The sequence below is a fragment of the Ctenopharyngodon idella genome, chromosome 22 (assembly GCF_019924925.1).
Source record: "Ctenopharyngodon idella isolate HZGC_01 chromosome 22, HZGC01, whole genome shotgun sequence".
Lineage (NCBI taxonomy): Eukaryota > Metazoa > Chordata > Actinopteri > Cypriniformes > Xenocyprididae > Ctenopharyngodon > Ctenopharyngodon idella.
In genome coordinates, this window is record NC_067241.1 from 4938251 (window position 1) to 4952623 (window position 14373).

Here is a 14373-nt window from a genome sequence, read left to right on the forward strand (position 1 = left end):
AATTTAACCCCAAAATGTGAATACTGAATACGAATGTTGTTCCAGGAACAAGGATGTTGGTCAAGAAAACACATCTTTGCAACAATACAAAAAAAATCCCCGAAGATGGTCACTGAAAATCTAAAAACCCACAAAATTTCCCAACTTTCCATTTGTTGACCATCATAGTTGCTCACCGGGGTCAGCATGTTGACATTATCGCTGAAGTTGCCCACAAACGTGATGATGCTCATTCTCTGAGTGAGCCGCTCAATCTTGCTGAAGAGGAGCATGAAACGGTCTTCCTCAGCAAGCTGGTCCAGAGGTCTCCTCTCCCGCTCGTACTGACGCAGTAGTTTGCTCTCAGCCTCCGTGGGCAGGAACCGCATCAGGCATTCCACAAAGTCCACCGGCAAGGCTTTCAGATCAAACCTGCAACATGGAAATTGCATCTCAGATGAGATTATTGAGAAGATGAAGACGCGATACGAAGAACATCTTGAGTATGTGCATACGTTTGAATGGCTTTGCAAATCTCCTCTGTGGTCTTGTTGGCCTTGCGCAGAGTGATGGCCAAGTTCTTCGAACGATTGGCATCAAGCAGCTGAACTTTACTGATGGGCTTCTGGGAAACCTTGCTCTTTGAACATGACAGATCTACCACAGGACCCTGGGCTTTTGTCTTGAACAGCTCCTCAAACTTCTCCAGATCCAACTCCTACACGACAGAAAAAAAAGCACTTGGGATGGGTGGAGAGTTTCACGGAGCACATACTCAAAATCTGATTCACGCTCAATATCACCTCAAGCACACGCTCATCATCGATCTCGTTGAAGACGGTGCCATTGATCTGGTTGGGTTTCAGTGCAGTCCAGTTGAAGACAGGAAGGCGGAACTTGGTTTTTATGGGTTTCTTGATGCGTATGGCTACGAGAGATGAAGAAACATAAGGGTCAGACAATATCTCAACTAACTTAGAATATATATATATAAATTGCGTATGACAAGATCCTGAGAGTGATTTGTCACTCACTTTGATCTTTTGTTGTCAACAAATTGGAGCCAAGATACTGTAATACACTTTTCTTATTACTATTTTAATTATTACCTGATAAGCCAACACTAAGGATGACTGATGGTGATGTTCCAGGCAGAGGTGGAGGAGGTGGAGGAGGAATAGGAACACACTCGACTATAAAACAAAAGAATTTATTTTTAATAAATTAGCATGTGTTTATTTTCACTCTTTATTTTACTCTTCCTAAACATTCAGAAGAGCTTAATGAATATTTAGTTAGTTCCAGTCCAGCTGCTTCCTCAGCAGAAACCGCTCTTTAGCTAGAGGAAACACCCTTAACTTTTCCTTTTCCTGCTAAGCGTACAACGACTTGTACATTCAAAGGTCTATAGCTCAGAATGAAAAAAATGTGCACAGCTTTGCCTTGTTTTTTCTGTTTATCTTACTCTTCAATAACTCTAATAAAGTCTCCATAATCTGGAGTTTCAAGGGAATCCCTACTTATCCGCTTTCCATTAAAAGTGGGCTTGCGCTGGTGCCAAATCAAATCTTTTCCCTGTCGTTTATAATATTACAAAAGATTTCTATTTCAAATAAAATTCCTATTGTTTTCCTGGCTATTCTCTGAGTACCTTCTGAAGGGAGTGGTGGGGCAGGTGGAGGTGGTGGCGGCGGGGGTGGAGCAACAGCTTCAATAGGACAGGGTGAAGAGCCACCCGGACCTCCACTCCCAATCATGCTTGCAGTAAGTGAGCCCAGGTCTCTCAGAGAAGCTCCAGCTGCTGATCCACCACCCAGAGCCTCAATGGCAATGTCCCCATCAGGCTGCTTGCGTAAACGGATGGTGCCCTGCTGCTCCAACTCCAGCAACCGCTTCTCGATGTTGTTGTGCCTCTGGAAGGCAGCGTCCTTCTCCTGGATCATCCGCCGCAGTGTGTGCACCTGTGAGCTGGCGGACTCATACGTCTCCTGGATAACCATGGGAAGGAAGAAAGAGAGGTAAAGAGTCCGGTCAGGGATGTTGGGGTACGTACAACATATGTAAATTCCCCAATAAAAAAAAATAGTGGATAGATGGCTGTTTTTAGTGCTAAATATGGTTTTGTTTATGCACATTTGGTTATGAGTGACAACAGCATTATGCCACAAAGTGACTCACAGCCCAATTTTGAGAGCGCGTTTGGATGATACTGTATTTGATATATAAACATGGATCCTTTTAATATTTTCAGGGTTCTCAGAGGCGAATGTCGATATAGTTGGGTAAACTTCTATAGTGATGAACAAACTACAACAAAACTTACAAACTACAACAAACTACAATATAATTTTTATGTTTGACCCAATAGCAAAAGAAAAAATCCACTATCCATGAAACAGCATTTCTATGACATTCCAAAAGAGGGAAAAAAATTCAAGATTAAGTTGGTCAGAGAAAAAGAAAAATGCCAAATTTGTCAATACAACTCCCTCAATACAATACTCCCTCAACCTTTGTATTAGAAACACTCACGCAGCAGTATTAACCAGTTTTCCGTAAATGAATGCCAAGGTAATATAACACCGGATAGTGTTATAAATATACATTAAAAAAAAAAAAAAAAAAGAAAAAAAAAGAATATATATATATATATAAAACTGCTACATTTACAATGTTAGTAACTGAAAAGATTATTTGCCATGGTATTTTCTTTGATAGTACTAAAAGAAATATCATAGTATATTTCCAAAAAAAAACAACAACAAAAAAGACATGGTAGTACCATGGTAAATGTAAAAAAAACAAACTGTATTTTAATCTGTTATTAGACATTTAGACATCTAGTAAACAGACTGTGCAAAAGCTACAAAGGATTAATAATCGGTCCTTACTAATGACATATTCTTCATTAAATTCATCATCATCATTCGCATTACTTATTCATATTATACTTTTATTTATAAATAAATCATTTTATGAGCTATTTGCATGTCAAGCCCATGAGTGAAGTGATTGAGAGAGAGTGATCGTGGCCTACCTTTATGGCTGACAGTTCCTTGTCTTTGTGTAACAGCTGTTTCTCCAGGTCTGCTACCTTCATCATGGTCTCATTTTCAACATCTAGAAGCTTCTCTGTCACCTAGAACAATAACAAAGGGAGCATGTGAGAAAACAAGACAGTGTGAGAGGTGGTGAAACAAAAATGAGAGAAGAGGGAGAGGCAGTTCAGAGCATTTGATCCTATAAACATCTATCCCATACCCTTTTAAGCTTGCTTCTGTGTCTCTCACTCTCTTACGGATCAATAAAGAGATTACTTCCAGCAGTATGACACAGCAGATGAGGCAGCATCACTTTCACTTTTGAAGCAGTGGAGATTACACACATAGTGGAATATTTGGGGAATTCTATCCTCCACCCCCAGCGAGAGCAAAAGGATTGTTGTGTGATTCTCTAGTCATTTCAAGACCTTTGCCATGTGCATAACTTAGCCCAGCAGAAAGGCCCACTACTGAGACAAGATCAGAGGAACAATCTGATGTTTGTTTTCACGCTGCCTGCATACTCAGATTGACAAGCCAGTATGTGCTAAACTAAGCATTTATAAGCCCAATCAGTCTGCAAGTCAGATTATAAATTGCATTTTAAGATTCCTCTGCACCAAAAGTGAATGATTAAGCTGTGTATGCTGCTTTATGTTGTGAATGAATGTTAGGGAATAACTCTGAATTTCCTGAACTCTTACTGAACTCTGATAAGGGTGAACTCATTAAGATATTGGAAGTGACAACATGACCGACTGAACACAAAATTTTTTGAGAATCTCAATATATATGTGTGTGTATATATATATATATATATTCTCAAAAACTATATATATATATATATATATATATATATATATATATACTTTTTGAGAATCTCTCTCTCTCTCTATATATATATATACATATATATATATATATATATATATATATATATAATTAAATATATAAATATAAAATTACAGATTTTTTTACAGAAAAGTTACAGATATGACATTAAAAGTAACTATGAAAAAATTAAAGTGTTAGCGATATAAGCAAATATTTATATTATGATGCGCATATAAATTTTTTTTATCAATAATGATACATATATGTCAAAATATATTACACTACCATTCAAAATTCCATTTCAAATAAATGCTTTTCTTTTGAACTTTTTATTCATCAAAGAATCCTACAAAAATGTTTCCACAAAAATATTAAATAGCAAAGTTTTCAGCATTGATAATAATAAGAAATTTTTCTTGAGCAGCAAATCAGCATATTAGAATGATTTCTGAAGGATCATGTGACACTGAAGACTCGAGTAATGATGCTGAAAATTTGGCTTTCCCGTTACAGGAATAAAATACATTTTAAAATATATTAAAACAGAAAACAGCTATTTTAAATTGTAATCATATTGTAATTCTTTCAAAAACATTAAAAAATCTTACCAACCCCAAACCTTTCAATGGTAGTGTACATGTTTATGGAAGTGGTTAAAAAACTACTGAATAAATAGTGCTGATTATGGTGCAAATTTGATCAATTTAGATTTTTTTTTAAAGTATATTGCAACATTATTAATAAATAAATAATTATTTAAAATACTGTTTTATTTCTTATAATATAATCTGCTCTGCTTTTCTTACTTTTCTGGTTCTAAGGATTCTCCATCACATCAAAGTTCTACAGGTAAATTTAACCAATATATCGCCCAAACTTGTTGTACAGCAATTACATTTAGCTTCATTTGTGTTCACAGTGCACAAAATGGGGATTCTTAAAAAAAGAAAAACATAAGACGGGGTGCAGTTATCTATTGCTATTCTACACATTTTTTAAATAATAATAATAACATTTAGCAATAACGAAAGGGAGTAGTTAATGGTTCTTACATGTGACAAATGCTCTTCCAGCTCCTCCACTTTCTCCAGGGCCACATTCTTTGTTTCAGCGTCCTCCAACAGACCTCCAACATCAAACACATTATCCAGGTAAGCCTGGATCTGCACCGACAACTTATCACTCTCTGTGTGCTTGGATTTCTGCGAGGAAACACGGGGGATTTCATAATGTTTTATCATGTGGTTACTCTTATTTAATAGTATTTCAAATAAAAAAGATATCTTGACAATGAACATTTTACTTCTCTATTTAAACACTGAATCATTTTGGAGAATTTTGAACATTGACTGAATACCTCCAGGAAGTCATCAAGCCCCAGTTTAGTGAACTCGTACTGCAGATGTACACGGAAATTCATGTCCTCAACCGAATGGACCACAATGTTGATAAACTGCATACAAGCCACCTGAGACACAAACACAGACAATCAAACACATTCATGTCCCACACAAACAAACAGGTACAAAAATACAGAAGTGCTTTCATGCACCTACCATGAAGTCAATGTTCCCATCTTCACTACGGAAATACTCCATCAGCTTCTCAAAGCGGTGCTTCTCCTTACAAACCTGCAGATATTTTTATTTAGTCAATCACAGAAGCACAGTAACCCCTGAGTCCAGTCAGATATGTCAAGTGTTAAATATTAAAGGATTAGTTCACTTTAATATGAAAATTACTAGGTGTATATGACTTTCTTCTTTCTGATGAACACAATCAGAGATATATTAATAAATATCCTGACGCGTCCAAGCTTTATAATGGCAATGAATGGGACCAACGAGTATGAAGCTCAAGAAAGTGCATCCATCCACATCCATCCATCATAAACTAACTCCACGCGGCTCTGGGTGGTTAATAAAGGCCTTCTGAAGCGAAGCGATGTGTTTGTGTAAGAAAAATATCCATGGTTAACAAGTTAAAAAGTAAAATATCTGACATCAGTAACTGACGCGACGTCAGTTACACTTTTTTCGTAAGTTAAATCAGAAGGCGGTCTGGTGGAAGCTAGATATTTTACTTCATAACTTCGTAAATATGGATATTTTTCTTACACAAATGCATCGCTTCGCTTCAGAAGGCCTTTATTAACCCCCCAGAGCCGCGTGGAGTACGTTTATGATGGATGGATGTGTGGAGTACGTTTATGATGGATGGATGTACTTTCTTGAGCTTCATACTCGTTGGTCCCGTTCACTGCCATTATAAAGCTTGGACGCATCAGGATATTTATTAATATAACTCCAATTGTGTTCATCAGAAAGAAGAAAGTCATATACACCTAGGATGGCTTGAGGGTGAGTAAAGCTTTTTTCATTTTAAAGCAAACTAATCCTTTAAGTGTGATAGCTATAGCTCTTATATCCTCACAAATAAACATCCTACTTTGAATAATTTGAGAAGAACAAACATCTAGCTCTCAAAACAGCAGAGTATGAGGTTATGGGTTTCAGAGAAGATGAGATGGAGAATTCAGACTTCATTATAGACTATGGAAAAAGAATGGGATCAAAAAGGCAAAGGAGCTATGTTTAGGCCTCACATTTTACCATGGAAGAATGGAAAAATTACAAAATATGCTGCTATTAACAATACTACTTACTATTTAAAATACTTCAATCAGCTTCTTTTTTGAGTTAATAATGCTCTGCTGAATTAAATGTGGAACGTTTAATTCATTAGTCTAAATTCAAAGTTAGCTCAACCACAGACTCTTTGAAGACTAGTTCTGCCAGTCTGCTGGCAGTATTTTATTTCAGTCTCTCTCACAGCATTGTTGTAACTGCCATGTTGATTAGCTCTCCCACTTTCTCAGGACGGAGTTGGGACAGTTACGGGGTAATTGGCCCGTTTCCGGTATTTAAATGACTAGGCAAACAAACCTGAGAGGTTGAGTGAACGGTTGAGTCTGCAGGCAATTCACTCCCCCCAAAACACAGATCCTTATCAAAGATATGGGTTTAATGAAACGACTGGCTTAAGAGGTGGTGTTTTCCCACAAATGCATTTGGGAAGCAAAAAATGGCCAGCTAATTGGCTTTATATGTGCACAAACTAAAACAAAACAACTTTTTTTAACATTTCATATAGCATATATGGTTTTTGTAATACACATGCAGGTGTATATATCCCAGGATCTACCTCTTTGAAGTTATCAAACGCTGAGAGGATGATTTCATGACCACCTCGCACCAAACACACAGCAGCCAGCAGCTCCAGGACCAGCGCCTTTGTTCTATAGGCAGAACAAAAGCTTCTGTGAGCATTCAACTGGACTAGAGTGGCAGAGCAGGACTCGCACAATAAGAAGGGTAACATTACCAACTTGACAGATCATTACCCACCCACACCTGCTTAGATCTATCCTTCAGGGAGAACAGCAGCTTTGTGTCCATTGTTATACAATTTTCAAAATCAGAAACATGATAGCGCACTTTCATCTTGAGCCTCTCATAGGGGTCATGTGTGATGCCGAGTATCAGTAATTGTAGGTAGGGGTAATTTTTTTCAGAGATGTTTTGAAATGACACAATCCAAGAAAACCTTCACAGCTGTGATTGACTGATAGATTAGTGCACTGATTCACTGAGCTAAAGGAATGATGCTCTTCAAGATGTAAGAAAGGCTGGGGGGTTTTCTGTTTCAGTCTGAACTGATCTAAGCTTCGACTACAAATGCACTTAGTCAGACTGACACTAATCCGCTCTAAAGAGTTAATTTTTACCAAACAAATGCACAACTCTAATCCCCAACTCCACAGCGTAACGAAAACTAAAGGCCACTGAAAGTATTGCATTAAACAGGCTCATCAGTTAGTTACCTACACTCAAAAATGATTGCAATTTTAATGGTAATTGTCATTTTAAAGTGAAATACTCTTAAATGTACAGATTTTGGAAGTGAAAAAGAACAAGTCATCTTAAAATTTACAGTAAAAGACCGTATATTGGCATATTAAATGGCTGTTCATACAGAACGTGTTTTTCCATTTCACTGCACTGCTTTTCCATTGTTTTTCTATGTAAACACGGACGTGACTGAATCTCATGTCTTTTGCAGCATCTCATTCATGACACTACTTTCTAAAAAAGTTAAAAGTAGTAAAAAAAATGTGTCTCTAGACCTTACTTCTTTTTTTCCATTTCATTGCCCTCGCTTCTTTAAACACAAAAATATGTTCTGTGTAAATGTCCCTTAAAACTGTTAAACAACGCCTTAATTCTTACCTTGGGTTCTTATTGTTCAAACTCAGGGCGATTTCGTTGACCGCATGCGCGTGAGACATGACAAGGTTGAAGCCATACTAGGGTGAGAAAGGAAGAAGCAATGTGGTTTGAGTATAAAACATTTACCATAATGCAATGGTTATTCAATAAAGATGTTGTGCTGTTTTTGTAAACTGGACAGACACTGATATAAAAAAAAACAATCTGGAGGGTAACAGGTAATTTCTTGTGCTTGATAAGATTTCATACTACTTTAAGAAGTACAGTTTCAGAATGAGCAGACATCCCTGAGGTTTTTGTGACCAATCAGGTCTGTGCATCCTGTACCTGATAGTTCATGATTGCTCTGAGGCACATGATGCAGACATGCACATCATCCTTTTGACTGACTAATCTGGAGTTTTTGATGGTTTTGCTGTTGGCAGCTGTGCCATAGCTGTAATAAAAGGACAAAGTTAGTAGTTGACAAGAGTTGTGTTTGATTTGACAGAACACACACCCACAAACAATCACTCATACGTGCCATATAAAGAAATACTTTCATTCGCGTGTGTTGTTAACCGTCAGGAAGTGTGGCTTTGGCTCAGTGGGCAAAATCATGCACGCATGTGACTCCAAGTTTCTGTGCAAAGCGCTAATGTTCCTATCATAGCGTGAGCACACTTGTTATAACCAGTGAAGTGAGACAGGAACCTAACTGTGACTAGTCAGGAACAATAGTTGACACTTTCCCCAAATAGGGTTGAATTACTCATAACGCAAAAAGACACAAAAAGTTTTTGATGTGAAAACCATTATATTCATTATAGTTATTATAATTACATTTTTATTAAAGTTATTATCGAATATAAAATGAACCTAGGATGAGTAGCTACTTTAAAACATGTTGTATTAAAATGGTTGTATTAAAAAAATTGCATATGTGTATCATATTTGATACATCAGGCCTTTATTGCTCACAGTGATATAGGAGAATATGGAGAAGGAATTCCAGAGGAGGAAAAAACCCACCTCAGCTTTATTTAGAGGCCCAAACTGAGCAAAAATATGTCAAATATTGGGGCAGTTGGGTGGGTGAAATTCTGATAGCTTGTAATGTAAATTTAATCTTTAAAACAGTATAGCAGACTACTTACACAAAATGCATATAAATAACAGTTATCACTCTATATCTTCCAATAATATATCTTAGTAGGAAGATATTTAAATACTTAGTTTGATCAAAGCTCTGTACAAAATCATTTTAATATTTAATATTTTAATATCATTTTAAAACAATTTTTCTCAAAAAATAATACGGATAGTCAAGTAAACCCAAGTTGCTTCAGCCCAGTAAAATATTACTAACAATATAAAAGATTAAAAGATATTCTCATGTTCACTTTATAAAAATCAGTAAGGATTTCACAGCAAAAAGACAAGTATACCACGACCTTAAAGTGGATGTTTTTTTTTTAAATGATACTAAAAGGCCTTTTACTTTCTAAAAAAATATAAACTATCAATCAGACGACACAAGGCATGTAGTAGATTGAGTTTTGATCATGTTGATAATTTAGGCCTTAGAAATTTGCATTTCCAATATGATAAGTATGCTTTATATAGTTAATTTTTTAGGACTTTGAGGCTCTTTTTTGCCCTGTTGTTGGAAAGTGCCAATTTTTCAAATTTCTTAAAAAAATACATTAAAAAATACCCTTCAAATAGTGCATTAACTATTTCTATTTAATGAGTTGTGATTGGCCAGCAGCCTAAGTTATCACATAAGCGAACATACAGTAATTTCAAAGCGAGGCAGAGCGTAGCAAGCACAAGCAGGCCAGTACATACCGGAGGACGGATTGCCGCGCAGAGCGCACCAGCGTATTGCAGCTGTTCTGGTGCAGATCCTCGATGGACCTGCTCCAGGACTTAGCCTTGTCCAGCGAAAAGTCCTCGCCATTCTCCAACCCTTCAAAATCCAACCTGAGCCGCGTACACAGGGAACCGCACATACGGAGAGCAGGGGGTAAGGGTGGGGAGGGTTAGCAACAGAGCTCGGTAACCAGGGTTCCAGGGTTTTGCAGAGCCACATAGGACCATCCAAGCACATTATAGCAAGGCATAACAAAGCACAAAACAAAATGCAGCGCACCTACAACGAGGCATCCAGCACCCTCATAATCATTAAACAACAGTGAATTCATCACAGTCCTTATCTATAACGGAAGCCTAGCTTGTTTTTTGGATCTTTTAAAAATGGTGCATGGATTGGCGTGTTGTGAAGTTGACTGTGGTTGGTTGGTTGTTTTTACGGTGTGTCACTTACATGACGGCACACTGGGCGAAGGAGAGGTACTCCACCAGAATGTCCAGGCCTCTGTTCTCATCGTTGAGGAACTCACGAACCCACCTGCCACATGAAAGAGACAGATGATGTTAAAGTATTAGTTCACTTTAAAATGAAAATTACCCCAAGATTTTCTCACCTTCAAGCCATCGAAGGTGTATTTGACTTCCTTCTTTCTGATGAACACAATTGGAGTTATATTAATAAATATCCTGACGCGTCCAAGCTTTCTAATGGCAGTGAACGGGACCAATGAGTATGAAGCTGAAGAAAGTACATCCATCCATCATAAACATACTCCACACGGCTCCAGGGGGTAAATAAAGGCCTTCTGAAGCGAAGCAGTGTGTTTGTGTAAGAGAAATATCCATATTTAACAAGTTATAAAGTAAAATATCTAGCTTCCGCCAGACCGCCTTCCGTATTCAACTTGCGAAAAACTTTCTACTTTTTTCGTAAGTTGAATATGGAAGTTGTTTTCACTGCCATTATAAAGTTGGATGCGTCAGGATATTTATTAATATAACTCCGATTGTGTTCATCAGAAAGAAGAAAGTCAAATACACCTAGGATGGCTTGAGGGTGAGTAAAGCTTGGAGCAATTTTCATTTTAAAGTGAACTAATCCTTTAACATCCTACTGAAATCAAACACTCTATATATACCACCATTCAAAAGTTTGGGGTCTGTAAGAAATATATACTTTTACTCAGCAAGTATCCAATAAAATCGATCAAAAGTGACAGTAAAGACATTTATAACATTACGAAAGATTTGTAATTTAAATAAATGTTGTTCTTTTGAACTTTCTATTTATTAAACAATCCTGAAAAAATGTCTCACTGTTTCCAAAAAAATATTAAGCAGCACAATTGTTTTCAACTTTGAAAATAATAAGAAATGTTTCTTGTGTACCTTTTTTTACCGACCCCAAACTTTTGAATGATTGTGTACATCTATAAACAACAAAGACTAAAACAATGTGAAAAAGACACAGAGACAAAGATTTAAAAAAGTGTGAAGAAATAAAGCTTCTTTCTCTAGACTGTCAACGTGACATCAAACTTAAACCTCAGACTGACAAAAGAACATGGGCTTATTGTTAAGGATTCACCACTGGATGCTACTGCAACAGAAAACAAGTGTTTGTCTTTGTAATCTTCTAAATGGATACTTAAATTTTAACTATAATGAGTGCCGGTGGTGTTCGGGAGTGAAGTAGTCCTCCACAACTGACAGCAAATTTTAGTATAGAACACCCATTTTTAATAATCCAATCAATTCCCGATGGATAACATCAAGCCCTTTTTTATTGTTGAATATCTTATTGCATTAAATACATCATATTATAGAAGAAGCAAATGTTGTTTCATGTTGACTTTAAAATCCAAAGACATTTTCAGCCTCAAGGCAGCTCTGAGTTGTCTGGTTTGGCAAGACTACGATGGAAAGTTCAGAATAGAGGCTAGTTTTAGATTTCCTTCATTTAGCTCCAGATTTCTGAGGGGGAAACTCAAAGCAAAAGGAATTCCCACCATGCAGAGCAAAGGAACGTGGAGATCATAGCTTGAGAAAGGAGGTTAAATCTCTGACAGTGGGAGTGTTTAGACTGCCTCCTCTGTGCAAACATTCACTTATATATACACATGCATTCTTCTTTTTTTTTCTGCCAGTCTCTCATTTTCATTCTTATTTTACCTCTCGAACACAAACTGTAATGATTAGTTGAAATCTATCGCAATTGTTAAATGGCCATGGATGCATCAGAAAAAAAGCTACAAGACTCCCAAAAGAGCACAAGAAAGAAGTGAGACTGAGCAAGAAACAGACTTTTCAGATTGAAAAGGTAGTGGGGGCTCACTCCATCATCAGCTTCCTGTCTACCACCTCCTCCTCCACGCTCCCCTTTAGACTCTTTTCCTGTCCGGCCAGATGCTATTTCAGATTGTCTTGGCAAAGCAAGGAGTAGCACATCGGAAAAAGGCCAGGGATCGGACACATGCAATAAACAGTCCTCTGTTCCATTTCATCCAGCCCTAAAAAAAGTCAGCGAAAATAGCCTGCCTATTCTTTTCCTTTTGTTCTTAATGAGAAACACATTACCCCTAGCTCTTATTAATGCAGGAGAGGAGTGTATTGGTTATTTATGGCTCACACAGAAGACAAAGGAAGTAATTCAGAATCATATTTTACCAGTGTTTTCTGAGATTTTGCTCACATACTAACTGTGCATGTGTATGAGTGTTCAGGAAGATACTTCGAAACTGTAGTTTGCCAAGCTAATGTATACAGTAATTCAAACTATCGCCTTTTAGTCTTTTGAAGAAGTATTTAGCTGAACTACGCACAACTAACAAAAAATTAGCTAGATATTTAAAGGGATAGTTCACCCAAAAATGAAAATTCTGTCATCATTTGCTCACCCTCAAGTTGTTCCAAATTTTTATGGATTTCTTTCTTTTGCTGAACACAAAAGAAGATATTCTGAAGAATATTGGTAATCAAATTGACCTCCATAGTATTTGTTTTCATACTATGGAAGTCAATGGGGTCCATCAACTGTTTGGTTGTCCGTATTCTTCAAAATATCTTCTTGTGTGTTCAGCAGAAGAAATAAATTCATACAGGTTTGGAACAACTTGAGAGTGAGTAAATGATGACAGCATTTTCATTTTTTAGTGAACTATCCCTTTAACAACATCTTTTTAAATATTTAAATATAAGATTATATAATTTATCATTTAAGTGTATCATTTAAAATATCAAAATTGATGCTATAAAATGTTAAAATATTATTAAAATAAAATGCTAATTCTTTATATTTTATAATATTTTATACAAAATATTTAATAAATAATATACATTTAAATAATATTAATTTAGTGTAAATTAGCACCAAACAGCAGCATGTAACCGAATATTTTGCTACAAAAAAATACCTAAAATTAATTGGTACTATGTGGAGACTTGGATCGATGAAGCATTATTTTTGTATCGTTCATTTGCACGGTCCAAACAAATAAATTAATTTTTCCAATGGTATTTATGAATGTGAACTGTCATTTGGCATACACAATGTGACCCTTAAATATAACACTGTAGCATTTTGTAACAGCTGGACTATTAAAAAATGCAGTAAAGTTGCTAATGGCTCTAGCCCACTACTGCTAGTTAGTTACTTCCCATCTCTTTTGTGTATGGGTTCATCCAGTTGGTACGGATGTAACAAAGCATGTGGTTGTGTGTGAAGGGTTTCACAGTTTCACAACACATTGTTTTTTGTATTCATAAATGTGTGTGTGTGTCCTTGAAAACGGAATATAAACAGTGAAAAGATGTTCCCAGTTGTCAATGTTTCATTGTACCTCATTGTGTTGCAGATTTGTGTGTCACTGTTTTGTCTGTGTCCATCAATGAGAGTTATAAACCTCTCTGTGTGTGTGTGTGTGTGTGTGTGTGTGTACGTACGTGTCCTTTCACACACTACATTGTTGGATGCTCCAGGCTTCCTGGCTCTCCGGCATACACTACTCAGCTTCCTGCTTGCTAAAGCTGCTAAGGGGGTGGTGTGTGAGGGACGAGATGAATAAAAACCATCTGGACGCTGCCGAGGTCTACAGACAGCGCTATAAGCACAGGGAATCTGACAGAACAGCCCAACAGCAGGGATTTGTACAAGGGCAAACACTACATCTAGCTTTCTACAACAGGAAGAACAAAGAAAGAGTGATTCTTTAGAGGGGAAAGCCAAACAATACCACAGCTTCCCACCCATACCACTAGCAGTGCTGTTGTTCCCCCCACTGTATACAGGAGCCTCATAACCTCACTGCATTGGTTGCTGGAGGATCATGGGATGTTACTCCTGGTGATTGCTGGGAGGGGTATTTGTAGAGAACAGC

At 37.0% G+C, this 14373-nt stretch overlaps 1 protein-coding gene across 7 annotated transcripts in view; it reads right to left on the reverse strand.

Moving 5' to 3' along the window:
- Nucleotides 1–14373, reverse strand: part of fmnl3 (formin-like 3) — a 48609-nt gene that overhangs the window by 9609 nt on the left and 24627 nt on the right. For 4 of the 7 annotated variants that reach the window (XM_051879910.1, XM_051879912.1, XM_051879911.1 and 1 more), the window contains exons 5-18: nucleotides 10452–10535; nucleotides 9974–10108; nucleotides 8471–8579; nucleotides 8144–8220; nucleotides 7059–7152; nucleotides 5411–5485; nucleotides 5212–5322; nucleotides 4907–5056; nucleotides 3017–3118; nucleotides 1631–1967; nucleotides 1089–1172; nucleotides 783–907; nucleotides 495–697; nucleotides 177–411 (exon numbers count right to left, since the gene is read on the reverse strand). In XM_051879910.1, the coding sequence (XP_051735870.1) occupies nucleotides 177–411; nucleotides 495–697; nucleotides 783–907; nucleotides 1089–1172; nucleotides 1631–1967; nucleotides 3017–3118; nucleotides 4907–5056; nucleotides 5212–5322; nucleotides 5411–5485; nucleotides 7059–7152; nucleotides 8144–8220; nucleotides 8471–8579; nucleotides 9974–10108; nucleotides 10452–10535 (1921 nt within the window). Of the gene's footprint in view, nucleotides 1–176; nucleotides 412–494; nucleotides 698–782; nucleotides 908–1088; nucleotides 1173–1630; nucleotides 1968–3016; nucleotides 3119–4906; nucleotides 5057–5211; nucleotides 5323–5410; nucleotides 5486–7058; nucleotides 7153–8143; nucleotides 8221–8470; nucleotides 8580–9973; nucleotides 10109–10451; nucleotides 10536–12332; nucleotides 12886–14373 lie in introns of those variants that run through there. The other 3 variants (XM_051879914.1, XM_051879915.1, XM_051879913.1) reach the window with 3 other exon arrangements.